This window comes from Chrysochloris asiatica, unplaced genomic scaffold (genome assembly GCF_000296735.1).
Source record: "Chrysochloris asiatica unplaced genomic scaffold, ChrAsi1.0 scaffold00157, whole genome shotgun sequence".
Taxonomy (NCBI): Eukaryota; Metazoa; Chordata; class Mammalia; order Afrosoricida; family Chrysochloridae; genus Chrysochloris; species Chrysochloris asiatica.
The window spans coordinates 5,327,405-5,341,238 of NW_006408675.1; the positions used below are offsets into that span (position 1 = coordinate 5,327,405).

General features: G+C 41.4%; 1 protein-coding gene across 1 annotated transcript in view; it reads left to right on the plus strand.

The window, feature by feature from the left end:
- The first annotated feature begins 2,958 nt into the window (after positions 1 to 2,958).
- The window catches only part of CD180 (CD180 molecule), a 32,305-nt gene continuing 21,429 nt past the window's right edge, over positions 2,959 to 13,834 (plus strand). The window contains exon 1 of the mRNA XM_006870974.1: positions 2,959 to 3,048. Coding sequence (XP_006871036.1) covers positions 2,959 to 3,048 — 90 coding nt within the window. The remainder of the gene's footprint in view (positions 3,049 to 13,834) is intronic.

Sequence of the window (13,834 nt, forward strand, 5' to 3'; positions counted from 1 at the left end):
GTGATATAAGCAGATAGGAATTATAATTTCAGTATGGCAGATGAGGAAGTAAAGAAGTTAAGTGACTTGCCCAAGGTCGCTCAGTTGTTAAACAAGGTAGCTGAAACTAGAACCTGATTTCCTTCCCGTCCAGATGCCTTTCCATTAAACCATGACCGGCGTCATCTACACAGCAAGGAGCTCTGTCATTGTTTTGAGCTTACTTAGATCATGGTTTACTAAAAGCACCTTCAGGAGTGTTTTTGCTAATGAGGATGGCTTTTTAAGGGTGACCAGAAAAGCTAAATATTTGTAATAACCCTGACATAATGCCAAGTACACAGTTTCTCCAAATCTCTCTGCTTTTTCAGCATATACATTGAAATGTCTGGATGAAGAGCCATTTTACCACTCCCAACTCATCCTTCAACTTTTTCAGAAGACAAAATTTATATTTAATAAAACAGGCAGCAATAGCACAGGTTCTGTAATGAGATCCTAATCCACTTAGTCCTAATCCCCTACTGACTAGTTATATAGCCATAGAGAGGTTATTTAATTTTTCTACACAGCAATTTTCACATCTTCAGAATGGGCAACACAGTAGCACTAAACAGTAGCTATTTTCATTATTATTACTATATTACTCTGGTAGTGTAGTGGTTACGAATCGGGCTGCGAACCATAAGCCCAGCAGTTCAAAACTACCAGCCACTCTGCAGGAGAAAAATGAGGCTTTTTGCTCCCGTAAAGATTTACAGCCTCGGAAACCCCGTACAGGGTCGCTTTGGGTCGGAACCGACTCGACGGCACTTAACAACAACAACAAATAGTAATATAGTAGTCCTGGTATGGCGTTGCAGGATGAGCAATTGACCACAAAGTTGTTTGAACAACAAATTCGTCAGTTCAAACTCACCAACCACTCATTGGAAACCCAAAACAGGGTTACTATGTGTCAGAACTGACTCAGTGGCATTTAACAACAACAAAGCATCAGTTTGCACATCTTTAGAATGAGGTAAACAGTAGCTATTATCATTATTATTAATAGTAGTATAGGACTTCTGGTGTGGTGCTATAGGATAAGCACAGAACTGCAAGATCAGTTTGAACCTCGAGGTCGGTAGTTCAAACTCACCAGTCAGTCCTCGGAAACCCTATACTGACTGGATCGTTATGAGTCAGAAGTGGCTTGATGGCACTTAACAACTACAATAGTACCTCAAGTCATTTTGAACTCTGATAATAAGAAGTGGGCTCTAGCAAATGGAATGGGAGAAGAGTAATACTACATATCTACTATATATATGGAGTCCTGGTGTGGCGCTGTGAGTTAAGGCACCAGACTGCAAAGCCGTTTGAACTCCAAGGTTGACGGTTCAAGCTCACCAGCTGCTCCTCAAAAACCCTATACAGGGTCGCTATGGGTCAGAATCTACTCAACGGCACTTAACAACAACAACTATACATGTCCAAGGGCTAAGAATGGATCTGAGGTAGCTTAAGTCAACCCATTAAAGGACATTTCAGCCTTAATATTGATTTTCATTAATCACTACCCCATCTTAATGAGAAGAACCTCAGTTCTGCTTCAAAGCTGCCATGTCTAAGAATAAATGAATCCTGGCTGGCATCTTTAGCTCTGCTCTGTCCAAGGAAGGCTGTTATTTTATTACAGTGTCCCTCACTTTCATAGACCAGGTTAAAAGAACCTGGTTTTAATGGGCCTGAATCACCTAGACCAGGAACAGGGAACCTTTTGTCTGCCAAAATATACAATATTTTGAGGGCCATACAAAATTTTTAACTTAAAAATTATCCCTCTATATTTAGTCAAACATTTAATTAGCTCATCCCTAATGTGATGGCTGGCACTGTGGTTGCCTTGGCAAGACCAGACCAAATGATTGGACATTCCCCTCCCCTGATTTTGGGGAGAGATGGATTAACTCTCCTCCTGTATTAAAGCCCTGGGGTGGCTCTGTAGGATAAGCACTCAAACACAAGTCTATTTGAATCGCAAGATCAGCGGTTCAAACTCACCAGCCACTCTTCAGAAACCCTATATAGGGTCACTATGAATCAGAACCAACCCAACAGCACTTCACTGAACTTGTATTAAGGCCCTAGAGGTCCAGGGGTTACACTTCCAAAAGTTAACCAAGTCAGAGATTCAAACCTGCCAATCACTCCATGGGAGAAAGATATGGTGCTCTGCTTCAAACGATTACAGCCTTAGAAACCCTAGGGGCAGCTCTACTCTGTCCTGAAATTTCTCTGTGAGTTGCAACTGACTCAGCAGTAATGGGTTGTACTAAAGCTAGAGGTGAGAGTAGAAGAGGTGACTGCAAAGCAAGGAGAAGACACATTACTATTCTAGGGAACAAGTGACCCTGTTTGCTCTTAGTCCAACTCAAACTCCAGTAGGTGCTATTGCTGGGCTTCATCATTCCATCTACTCCCACTGAGTGCTTCACCCTTCTTGTATGTCCGCGGACCTGTCCTAGTCACTCACCTGAGACAACTACCAAAGTTGGTAGCGCTTCCTCTTTCCATAGTCTCTCTCCTGAAAGAAGACTGAAGGCTTTTGGAGTTGACCAGACCCTGTAAAGGCAAGAGGAATCATCACTGAGAGCCCATGTGACTAGCTCAAGAGGGTTGAGAACTCCTCTTGAACTAGTCTAAGTACTCCAAGCCAATTTTTACTTGCCAGGAAATGTACTGGGCCATTCTAGGGCTGGGTCTTTTGCTATTTTTGGCAAGGATGGGTAGTATGCAAAAGGACTTCCCCATTTTTTTATTTTTTGCAGCATGGAGCCACTGAATGCTTAACAGTCAACACCATTTCTTGTTCTGAGATCACTCCTGTGTGCCCTCTTGTAGCTGCCAAATTGCTGGAACCATCATAGCTTGATTTGATTTTTTCAGTTCAAGGCATTTGACAGGCCCACCAAGTTGCGTTGTATTGGTCCCATGATGGCACCTGCTGTCAGCTGCTTGCTTTTGGCAGTGCTGTTTGCTGCTGCCTGTAGAGTCATCATCTCCTCGGATCAGATGTGCACTGAGGTGAGTCCAAACTCTTTGTCTTTATTCACATAAAACTGCCTCCCAATTTGGAGATTCAGCATGCACTGCTATTTGAGCCTCAGCACACTAATAGCTTATATCTTTAAAAGAGGAACTAGAATGCATGGAGATTTTTACTTAGTGTGAGAATTGAGCTCAAGAGTATAGCCAGGAAATGGGCTGATAGAATCTTGGTAGGAAGAAATGAGAATTTTCTTCTTCTTCAACAATCACCCCCCAAACAATCCCATTTGCGACAATGAGACCAATAGGTCTCCATGCAAAGATCTGAGACCTCAAACTTATTGCCCTAGTGTGTCCAGTATCCCAACACATGTCCCCCTACTTCAAATAGTCCCCTTGTTTCCTGGCTCTCAAGGAGGAGAATAGAAAAAAGAAAGACCTGTGCCAAGTTTTAGAGTATTTAAAAGATCACTCTCCAAGAGTCTGGCTTTCTTTTCGAGTTGGACAACCCTCCATCTGTTTTACTAAACCACAGGAGTAAAATCTGAGAAAAGAGCCAAATTGCACCTTCTGTTTTGGACCATAACAATATTTATCAACCTGTGGGAAGTTCTTGGCAGAGATAATGAAAGACAGAATGGAGAGGGGCCTCCCTCCATCTCTTGCCATCTTCTAAAATACTTCAACCTTCCTCTCACTGTATTTGATCCAGGCAAGTGTCCAGCCCCACATGGCCTATCTCTGTCAAGCACTGTGGACAGGAAGGACCATCAGTCTTGGTGGCTTGGCAGCCTGCTTTACTAGCTTGCAACTGAAAGAAGGTTAAGAACCAAGAGTAGCAGGATGAGAAGGAAAAAGGATGAGGGATGATGCTGAGGCAGCTCCTGGGCATCTCAGTCTAGAGAGTTGTGAGGGAAAACAAGATGAAGATCTGCCAAAGAAGAACAAGAATCAGAGCCAGGACTGGAATAATGCCTAGAACCAAAAGGGAACCTTGTTAGTCCTGTATTAGGACAGAACTGGGACATTCTCAGGCCAGGAGATGATACAATACCCAGGGAAAATGAGGCTGTCTCCTCATCAGTCCAGTTGGTATGGCAATTTAACACAAACGTTTAGCAGACAAATCAGGGTCTAGGAGCCAGGAGAGTATCCCCTCAGTCATCAGTGCAACTTACATTTAATGTATCTCATGGCAACATCTTCAGATGTGATCATATTACTGTCAAATTCCGACTCAGGTTCCTCAGGTGTTTGAAATGTACTCCCTCTCAACCCTACAATTTCAACTCTCAGATCTCTGCTTCAGTGTCAGTGCAAAGCCTGTGCAGCCCTTCTGAAACCCACAAGGAAGTCCCTAGGAAGGACCAGTATTTCTGGAGAATCTGAACTGCTCCTGGCTATACCGTATATAATCAAGTTCCAGAGTGGCCAGTTCCTTTTTACAAAAGAAAGGGAAAAGAGACAGGGAGGGGACCCAAGTCTTTTTGCTGCCTGTTCTGGAATCTTCAGTACTACTCAGGAGGTAACAAGAGTGGCGCTGGGGTGGTGGGTGCTTGTCACAGGCTCTCTAGGGCTGACACTCACTGCTGCAAGAAGTTCCTAGTTGGATAAGTCAGTTGAGAACAAAACCTTCCTGCTTGCATCAGTGTCTCCAATTATAACTGGCCTTGTGTCTGTCCTATTAAATTTACATGGGGCCTACATTTTCTTTGTTCTCTTGTGTCATGTGTGAATTCTTAGCAGCAGGACTCTAAGGTTATTTATTGAGCCCTTACTGCGTGAATACTGGGGAAGAAGGGAGGAGATACAAAGTTGAATGAGACCTTGCCCCTTATTCTAAGGAACTTCTAGGCTGCAAGCAAGTGGGATAAAAAGGAGAGTGGTAGGGGAGGAGAACCTGTGTGTTTCATTAAATTTTGATCCTTTTCAAGTACAATATATACTAGCTTTGCAATTTATCAAACTGCAAATAATTCCTCGTAACCTATATCTTGCCTTTTTATTTTCCTTTCCTCTTTTGTTCTTCCTCCAAGTTTATGCTTAGTTGCCCACATGCTCAATATATGTTCATATAATCAGGTCTTATTCTGACAACAAAGATTTGGACTTTTGTTTTGGTTTTCTTGACTTTAAACTCATAAGTTTTTACTGAAGTAAAACATACATACAGGAACATTCATTAATCATCGTGTGCAGCTGAATTCATTCTCACCAAGTGAACACATCTATCTAACCAGAACACAGAAATAAAACTTAATCAGCACCTCAGAAGCAATTCATAGTCACAACCCTACACCCATCCACTGAAAGGAATCCACTTCCTAAACTTCTATCACCATAGATTGGCTTTGTCTGCTGCTGAACTTTATATATATATGGAAACATACAGTGTGGACTCTTTTATGTCCATTTGTTTTCATTCAACATTGCATTTGTGAGATTTCTCTATGAAGTTTTGCACAGCATTATTCATGTTTATCACTGAATGGTATTCTGCTGTATTTATGGTATGGCACTGTAGGATAAGCACTGGACTGCTACCTACATGGTCAACAGTTCAAACCCACCAGCCACTCCTCAGGAACCCCATACAGGGTCCCTAGGTGTCAGAACTTGACTTTACAGCACTTAACAACAACAACATTGTGAATGGACATTTGCATTATTTCCAATTTGGGGGTTGTCTTAGGCTGGGATCTTTAGAGAAACAAAACCAATGACGCTTATCTATTCTATGGAAAGAGAAGCTTTTATCAACATTTACACAGATGTAGAAATGGACAAGTCCACACTCCATAGGTCATATGTCAGGCTAGAGGTTACTGATTCCTGTAGCTTAAAGATAGTAAACCAAACTTGATAGATCAGAAAGCAGACAGGCTAGGTAGGAAAGTCCAAAGATAGACTCAATTCCAAAGGAGCAGAGGTCAGATGATGAGGCAAATGCAGGGTCCAGACCAGCAGAAACCAACAAGCTCTATCCGAGTGTCCGAAGAGTTGGAAGCAGGTCACATCCCTGAGCAAATTTCCTTGCAATTGACTGGCTCTTCATAGCAGATCTCATCAAAGAAGTGATTACATGATATTAGATCTCTTCATGGGAGATGGCTAGATCTTAACTGCCAAACCACTGAGAATCCCGGCCTAGCCACGTTGACACAAAACCTTAACTCTCACAGGGACTGTTATAAATAATGCTACTGTGGGCATTCTTATTCAGATGGTTAATGAACAAATATATAAATCTTTATTAATTATATAACTAAGCATGGATTTGTTGGGTTTTAGAGTATACATAAACTTCAGTTTTGCTAGTTTTCCAAAGTATTGGTACCAATTTATGCTCATCAGCAATATGAGTATGAGCATTCTGACTGCTCTGCAGGCTCCCTAACATGTGTTATGATTTGTTTCTAAAATGTTAGCCATTCCAGTGGGTCGCTGTTGTTATATGCTGACGAGTAGATTCTAACTCATAGTGATCCTGGATAGGGTTTCCAAGAAGCAACTGTGAATTTGAACTGTCAACCTTGTGGTTCAAAGTCCAGTGCTGATCTTATAGCACCACATGAGGAATCCGTTCCAGTGGGTAGGGAGTAGAATTTCACTGGGGTTTACTTTTCATTTTCCTGATAAATTGTTAAGTTGTAAGCTTTTTGTTGGACATTTGCTTATCCTTCTTCTGAGATGCTGGTTCAAATCTTTTGCTCATTTTTTCTTGGGTTGTCACTATTTTCATTGGTTTATAGGAGCTCTTTTTGTATTGTGGCTACAAGTACTTTATCAAATAGTATTTTCTCCAGTTCTATGGCTTGTCTTTTCAGTATCCTAATGGTAATTTCTGAAGTCCTAGTGTGGTACTGTGGGTAAATGCGCTGGACTGTAAAGCTGGTTTGAACCGTAATGTCAGTGGTCCAAAATCACCAGTCATTGCTAAGGGTGTGAACTGACTCTACCTCTACAGCACTTAGCAACAACAATAATAACAACAATGGTACTTTTAAAGGAACTGTGATAGTGCTGTAGGATAAGCAATCAAACCCCACCAGCTGTTCTTCAAGACAAAGATGAAGGGTTCTGCATGCATAAAGATTTCTGCATACATAAAGATTTACAGTCTAGGAAACCTTGTGAGTCAGAATTGACTCGTTGATGAACAAAAACTCTTAATTTTAACATAGTCTAATTTATCATCTTCATTTATTATTATTGCATTTTGGTCCTGTTTGAAAATCTTTGCCTATCACAAGACCATGAAGATATTATCCTATATTCTTCTAGCAATTTACTGAGGACTTGAAACACTGACGAAGAACAAAGATAACCACATTCAATTTGAATTGCACCTCAATAGAAGGAAAACAAAAATCCTTACAACTGGACTAATAAATCGTTATGATAAGCAGAGAAAATATTGAAGTTATCAAAGACTTCATTTTGCTTGGCTCCACAATCAACAATCATAGAAGCATCATTCAAGTATCATTCATATTGTATTTTTAGGCAAATCTTCTGCAAAAGACCATTTTAAAGTGTTAAAGAGCAAAGATATTACTCTAAGAACTAAGATACCTCTGACCCAAGCCATGGTATTGAATCAATTGCCTCATATGCATGTGTATATTGGACAAGGAATATGGAAGAATGTAGAAGAATGAATGCCTTTGAATTCTGGTTTGGAGAAGAATATTGAAAACACCCTGAACTGCCAGAAGAACAAACAAATCTGTGTTGGAAGAATACAGTCAGAGTGCTCCTTAGCAGTCAGGCTGTTGAGAGTCTCTTGCTCTCTGGACATGTTTTCAGGAGAGATCAGTCCCTGAAGAAGGACATTATGCTTGGGAAAGTGAAAGGTCCGCATAAAAAGGAAGAGCTCCAACAAGATAAAATTGACACAAGGGCAGCTAAAATGGGCACAGACATAACGACAATTGTGAAGATGGCTCAGGATGAGGCAGTGTTTTAGTCTTTTGTGCATAAGCTCCTTATAAATAGGAACTGACTTGATGGCACCTAAGAGGAGCAGAGGCAAGTTCTATTAAAATGAATACCCATTAACATTCCACATAGATTCTTCCATTGTCAAATGCCCCATGTACTTTTCTTTCTCTCTGTATATATGCATTTTGTGTATGTATATATATACGTATAAATGATGTATATATCATAAGTAATAAAATTCTACCTGTGACCTTGTCACTTGAGACGGCAAAGTCATTTTGCAAACAGAACTATTCTGTTGTTATTAAGTGCCATTGAGTCGGTTCCTACTCATAGCGAACCTATGTAGTGTTTCTGAGAAGTGATTGGTAAATTTGAATTGCTGACCTTGTGGTTCAAACTGACCTTGTGGTTCAGTGCATTATCCTGCAGTACCACAGTTATTATGTTGTTGTTGTTGTTGTTAGGTGCCATCGAGTCGGTACCAACTGATAGAGACCTATGTACATATAAATGATGTAGATATCATAAGTATACATCATAAGTTTCATTATGCACAGTAGAAAGAAACACTGCCCGATCCTAGGTCAACCTCACTACTATTGCCATGTTTGAGTTCATTGATGCTGCCACTTGGCCAATCCATCTCACAGGGGGTCTTCCTCTTTCTCTCTGACCCTCCATCTTACCAAACATGATATCCTTCTCCAGTGATTGATCCCTCCTGACAATATGTTCAAAGTATGAGAGACAAAGTTTGCCAATCTTGGCGTCCAAGGAGCACTCTGGCTGCACTTCTTCCAAAATGGATCTTTTAGCAGCCCATGGCACTTTCAATATTCTCCTCCAACACCATAACTCAAATCATCAGTTCTTCTACGGTCTTCCTTACTCACTGTCAAGTTTTCACATGCATATGAGGTTATTGAAAATGCCATGGCTTGGGTCAGATGCACCTTAGTCCTCAAGCTGACATCTTTACTATAGCAGCTACTATTCAGTGTTCTATGATAAACTTTGGGGGCTTTGGGACTGTGGATGTATCTCTCATTTTAGATGGGCTCATCTTGGCTATCTTGCCCCTTCGAAACTCAAAATCTCAGGAGAGAGTCCTTCAGTCCTATTAATGGGGTTGGGGAACTTAGCAGCACTCTTTTATGACAGGAACTCCAAGTAAAAGAACAGCCAAGATATGCTTCGACATGTGCACAAAACGTTTTCCGATAGCTTTAGATGCAGATATGGTACTGGGGCATTCCAGTTAAATATTAGCTCCCATTGCTGAGTGCTTGGCACGCATCATCTCATTAATCCTCACAGTGGGCTGGCTAAGTGGGTGTTATTATCCTCCATTTGTTGTTGGGGGAAAGGGTGACTCAGAGAACAAAGCTAGGTTGAGAGATAGTATTTGAACCCACCCAAGTAGTCTAACTCTGAAGATAAGCAGAAGATGAACTGCATATAATCAGAATAGCCTTTCCCTGTAAGGTGTATAATTGACAACAAATTTATTAGGCTATGCCTGCTCTTGAGTGTTTTATTTTGTTTCCAGAGAGTAGTTCTGTGGTAGAATTCTCACCTTCCATGTGAATTGCCTAGGTTCATTCTCAGGGAATGCACACATGTGCCACTATCACCCATCTGTCAGGAAAAGCAAGGGATTCTGGGGATGGTGCAGGCCTGAGCAGTGTCTGTGCATTCTGTGATTCTGCTGTGCATGACGTCCATTCAACAACAGCTAACAATACCAGCAATTGTTACTCTGAGATTCAGTTCAATTAGCTTGCCATCTCTGAAATAGAGGAGTGATTAATGAGGGAATTTTGGGGTCCAGTGTCCCAGACTCCTCATGCACAGTGGAACTGGCTGTTACCTGTGCCAAGTGCAGATGAGACATCTGAAAAGGTAGGAATCAGCACTTGAGTGAAGTTCAAAGAGGTCTAAATTAGAAAATGACTTCAACACTTGAGAGGAGAGAAAATACAGTGGGATGGCAAGGAGTTAGAGATGCACACAAAGTAGTAAAATAAGATTCTGATTGAAAAAATGCAAATGAATACCTGGAGGGGAAATGGGTTGCAAATACAGATGCAGCAGAATGGTGCTCTGTGCTATATAGAGAGCTGTTCAGAGATGGAGATCAATGGTTGGCACAGGTCCCAGTGTACAGTGGGTCGTCAGCAAATGCCCCTGACTTGGAATGAAAGTGAGCATGGACACTTGTCATGAATATCATGTGGCCCTGCCACAGCCCTGCAAGTTGTAAGAGTTAGCACCAAGAAGGATCCTGTCTGCAGGGAGCCAGCCAAAACAGAGGAGTGAGAAAGAGATGGAGAAATGATTACAGACTGAGCACCAGAAAGAGAAGGAAGCATCATGGTAAATCGTCATGTGAGTTCATAGAAATCACAAGGCCTGTAATATGAGAGGGTATGGGTGTCTGCCTAGAAAAGCAACAGGCCACTGGTCCTGCAGATAGCTTAGAAAATGCCAATGGCTGTGCTCTCGGGTGGCCCCCAGTACCCTGTTATTGCATCTACCCTTTCATCCTTGTTCCAGAACCCTACACTCTACTATCCAAACTTACTCTCAAAAAGTTTTGATAGGAATCGTGGCAGCAAGAAAGACATAATCTCACTGATTCAGCAGTTTTTCCAAAAATGTATTGTTAGGTGCCATTGAGTCGGTACCAACTCATAGTGACCCTATGTACAATAGAAGGACTCACTGCCCGATCCTGGGCCAACCTCACAATTGTTGCTACGCTTGAGCCCATCGATGCTGCCACTTGGCCAATCCATCTCATTGGGGGTCTTCCTCTTCTTCTCTGACCCTCCACCTTACCAAACATGATATCCTTCTCCAGCGACTGTTCCCTCCTGACAATATGTCCAAAGTATGAGAGACGAAGTTTGGCCAATGTTTATGTGTTCCATTTCATTTTTGACAATTTACAATTTTCTAGATTCATACTTTGTACATTCCATGTTCCGATAATTAATGGATGTTTACAGCTGTTTCTCTTCATTTTGAGTTGGGCCCCATCAGCAAATGTAGGTCCCAAGGGCTTTACTCCCACAGGCTTTACTCCATTTGCGTCATCACAGTCAACTCTACTTTGAGAAGGCAGCTTTTCTCCAGTCGCATTTTGAGTGCCTTCCAACCTGAGGGGCTCATTTTCCGGCACTATATCTGACAGCGTTTCCCTGTTATTCATAAGGTTTTCAGTGACTAAATTTTCGGCAGTAGTTCATCACTCCTTCTTCCTAGTCTGTCTTCTTCTGGAAGCTCACCTGAAACCTGTCCACCATGAGTGACCCTGCTGGTATTTAAAATACCGATGGCATAGCTTCCAGAATCACAGCAACTCACAAGCCACAACAGTACAACAAACTGATAGATGAGTGTTGAACCAAAAATGCATAAATTGAGTCTAATCATGAAGAAACATACAAATCCAAAGTGAATGACATTCTTCTAAACATGAGCCGTTAGTCTTTAAAATGGAACACTGGGAGCTTCTAATTTCAAGGTCAGCAGTTCAAAACTATCAGCTGTATCGCAGGAGAAAGATGAGGCTTTTTGCTCCTGTAAAGATGTATAGCCTCAGAAACCTACAGCACCATACATAAGAGAATCCTTTATTTTAGGAATTATAATCTAAGGTATTTAAGGACAAAGGAAGCCCTGGGTAGTGCAAATGGTCAAGTACTCAGCTTCTAAATGAATGATTGGCAGTTCAAAGCCTTCCAGAGGCACCCTGAAACACCTGACAATCTATATTTGAAAGAGCACACCATTAGCAACTCAATCTTAATTGCTTTTTGTTTTGTCTTGCAGATGAATTTACTGTCAACAGCAACAAAAAGGACAGTAGTAATGTGTGTGTTTCCTGCCTTAAAAAACACACTCTACTAAAAAGAATTTAATGCTTCCTAGATGATTCCACAAGGAGCTCTGGTAGCATAGTGGTTACAAATCGGGCTGTGAACCTCAAGGTCAGCAGTTCGAAACTACCAGCTGTTCTGAGAGAGAAAGATGAGGCTTTCTGCACCCGTAAAGATTTACAGTCTCAGAAACCCTGTACAGGGTCGCTATGAGTCAGAACCAACTCCACTGCACATAACAACAACAAGATGATTCCACATCATGTGGTACAACAGAGTCGTCATCCTTAATGACAATTTTAAATGTACAGGGTTGTGATTGAGAAAGTCACATGTATGTAGTAGCATATATGTGTATTGAACCCACAACATTCTTTGGAATGTGTTTCATTTTGAAACTCCCATACCAACCTCATTTCTAGTCATTTTCCTCTCCCTTCTAGGAACCAAGGACAGAGATTTCATGAAGTTTCCACCTTAACTGAAGATTCTTTAGTGCTATGGCCCAGCTCATTGGGGGTGGGAGGGTGGTGGGTTGGATACTCCCTGGTGGTGGTATCCATTGGTTCTCAGGTCTTTGCTGAGTTGAATCTGAGGAATTTCACTGGCTGCTTTTCCATTCTCTAGACACTCCCTCCCATCGCTGGCTGAGTACTGCTCCTCCTCCTTCATCAACTTTCTGCATCACATTAATGAGTTAAATCCTTAGGTGAAGAACACAAGAGGCTGAGGCACAAGGCAATTTCAGTTTCCTGGGGGCATATATGTTGTTGTTAAGTGCCTTTGAGTCAGTTCCAACTCAAAGAGATCCTGTATAAGGTTTCCGAGAAGTGGCTGGTGAGTTTTGAACCTCCAACCTTGCAATTCATTTCGACCCATATCGACTGTGCATTATCCCACAGTGCCAGGCTGACCGGGAGGGTCAGAATACAGCAAGATGACTGGGAAAATTCCATTGTTTCCAAAAGGATGGGACATCGTTACACTAATAGAGATGAGAAAAGAAAGATGTCTCTTCAAAATTAATTTGAACCTTAGCAGGTATTGGGGCAGCAGCTGTGCATGCATATTCTGGATGGATCGTCCATATTCATGGGCACCAAGGAGGTGTTTGGCAACATGTGCTGTGTTTTTTTCTTTTTTCCCACCCATCAGCTAAATCTAAGTTGAAAATGCAAAGTGTGCTTTTCAAGGATATTATGTGGATTTGTGGTAGTGCCTGGAGGACTTCAGGGCCATAAAACGAAGAGTGAATTACAGACCAATATAGAAATGGCATTTTCATCAGTGACAGTTATGATATTGCCACACTATAGACAAAAACTGGAAACTTCCTGTAGATAAGCTTGCCAAGAAAAGATGCACCCCTAAACAGAAATTGGAATGAATAAGCAAAAATCAGTTAATATTGTGACATCACAAAAGCATGTCAGAGTGAAGGAGGATGTGTTTGGTCTTCTGTTTTCAGCCTGGCTATTTGCCCTGCAGTATGAGGAAAGCTGTTAGCCTGGGTATGGAGGAACATGTCTTTCTCAGAGCTGGGCAATCTCTTGTCACTTCCCCTGAGACATGGTATGGGCAGGGAAAGGCAAAGATGGAAGGTTTGGATAAACTGTGTGGAGTTAAGTGGAGAAACTTCACAAACAAGAAAGAAAGTAAAGTTACTGAAAGGAAAGGAGAGGAGCAAAGGAAAGAAATCCTAGAAGGGAAGTTAAAGTTGAAAAAGAACGAAAACAACAGGAAAAGAGAAAGATTTTATAAATTGTTGTTATTAAATGTTCTCTAGCTGGTTCCAACTCATAGCGACCCTGTATTGGATTTCTGAGGAGCAGCTGGTGAGCTTGAACTGCCCACCTTAAGTATATCAAAAACTTTAAATAAAGCTACAATTAAATATATTTTATACTAAGCCATAAAAATGCTTAAAAATTCCGGCAGCATCCAGGGGAATAGGTTCAAGGAAAACAATAAACATATTTAAAAATAAGCAA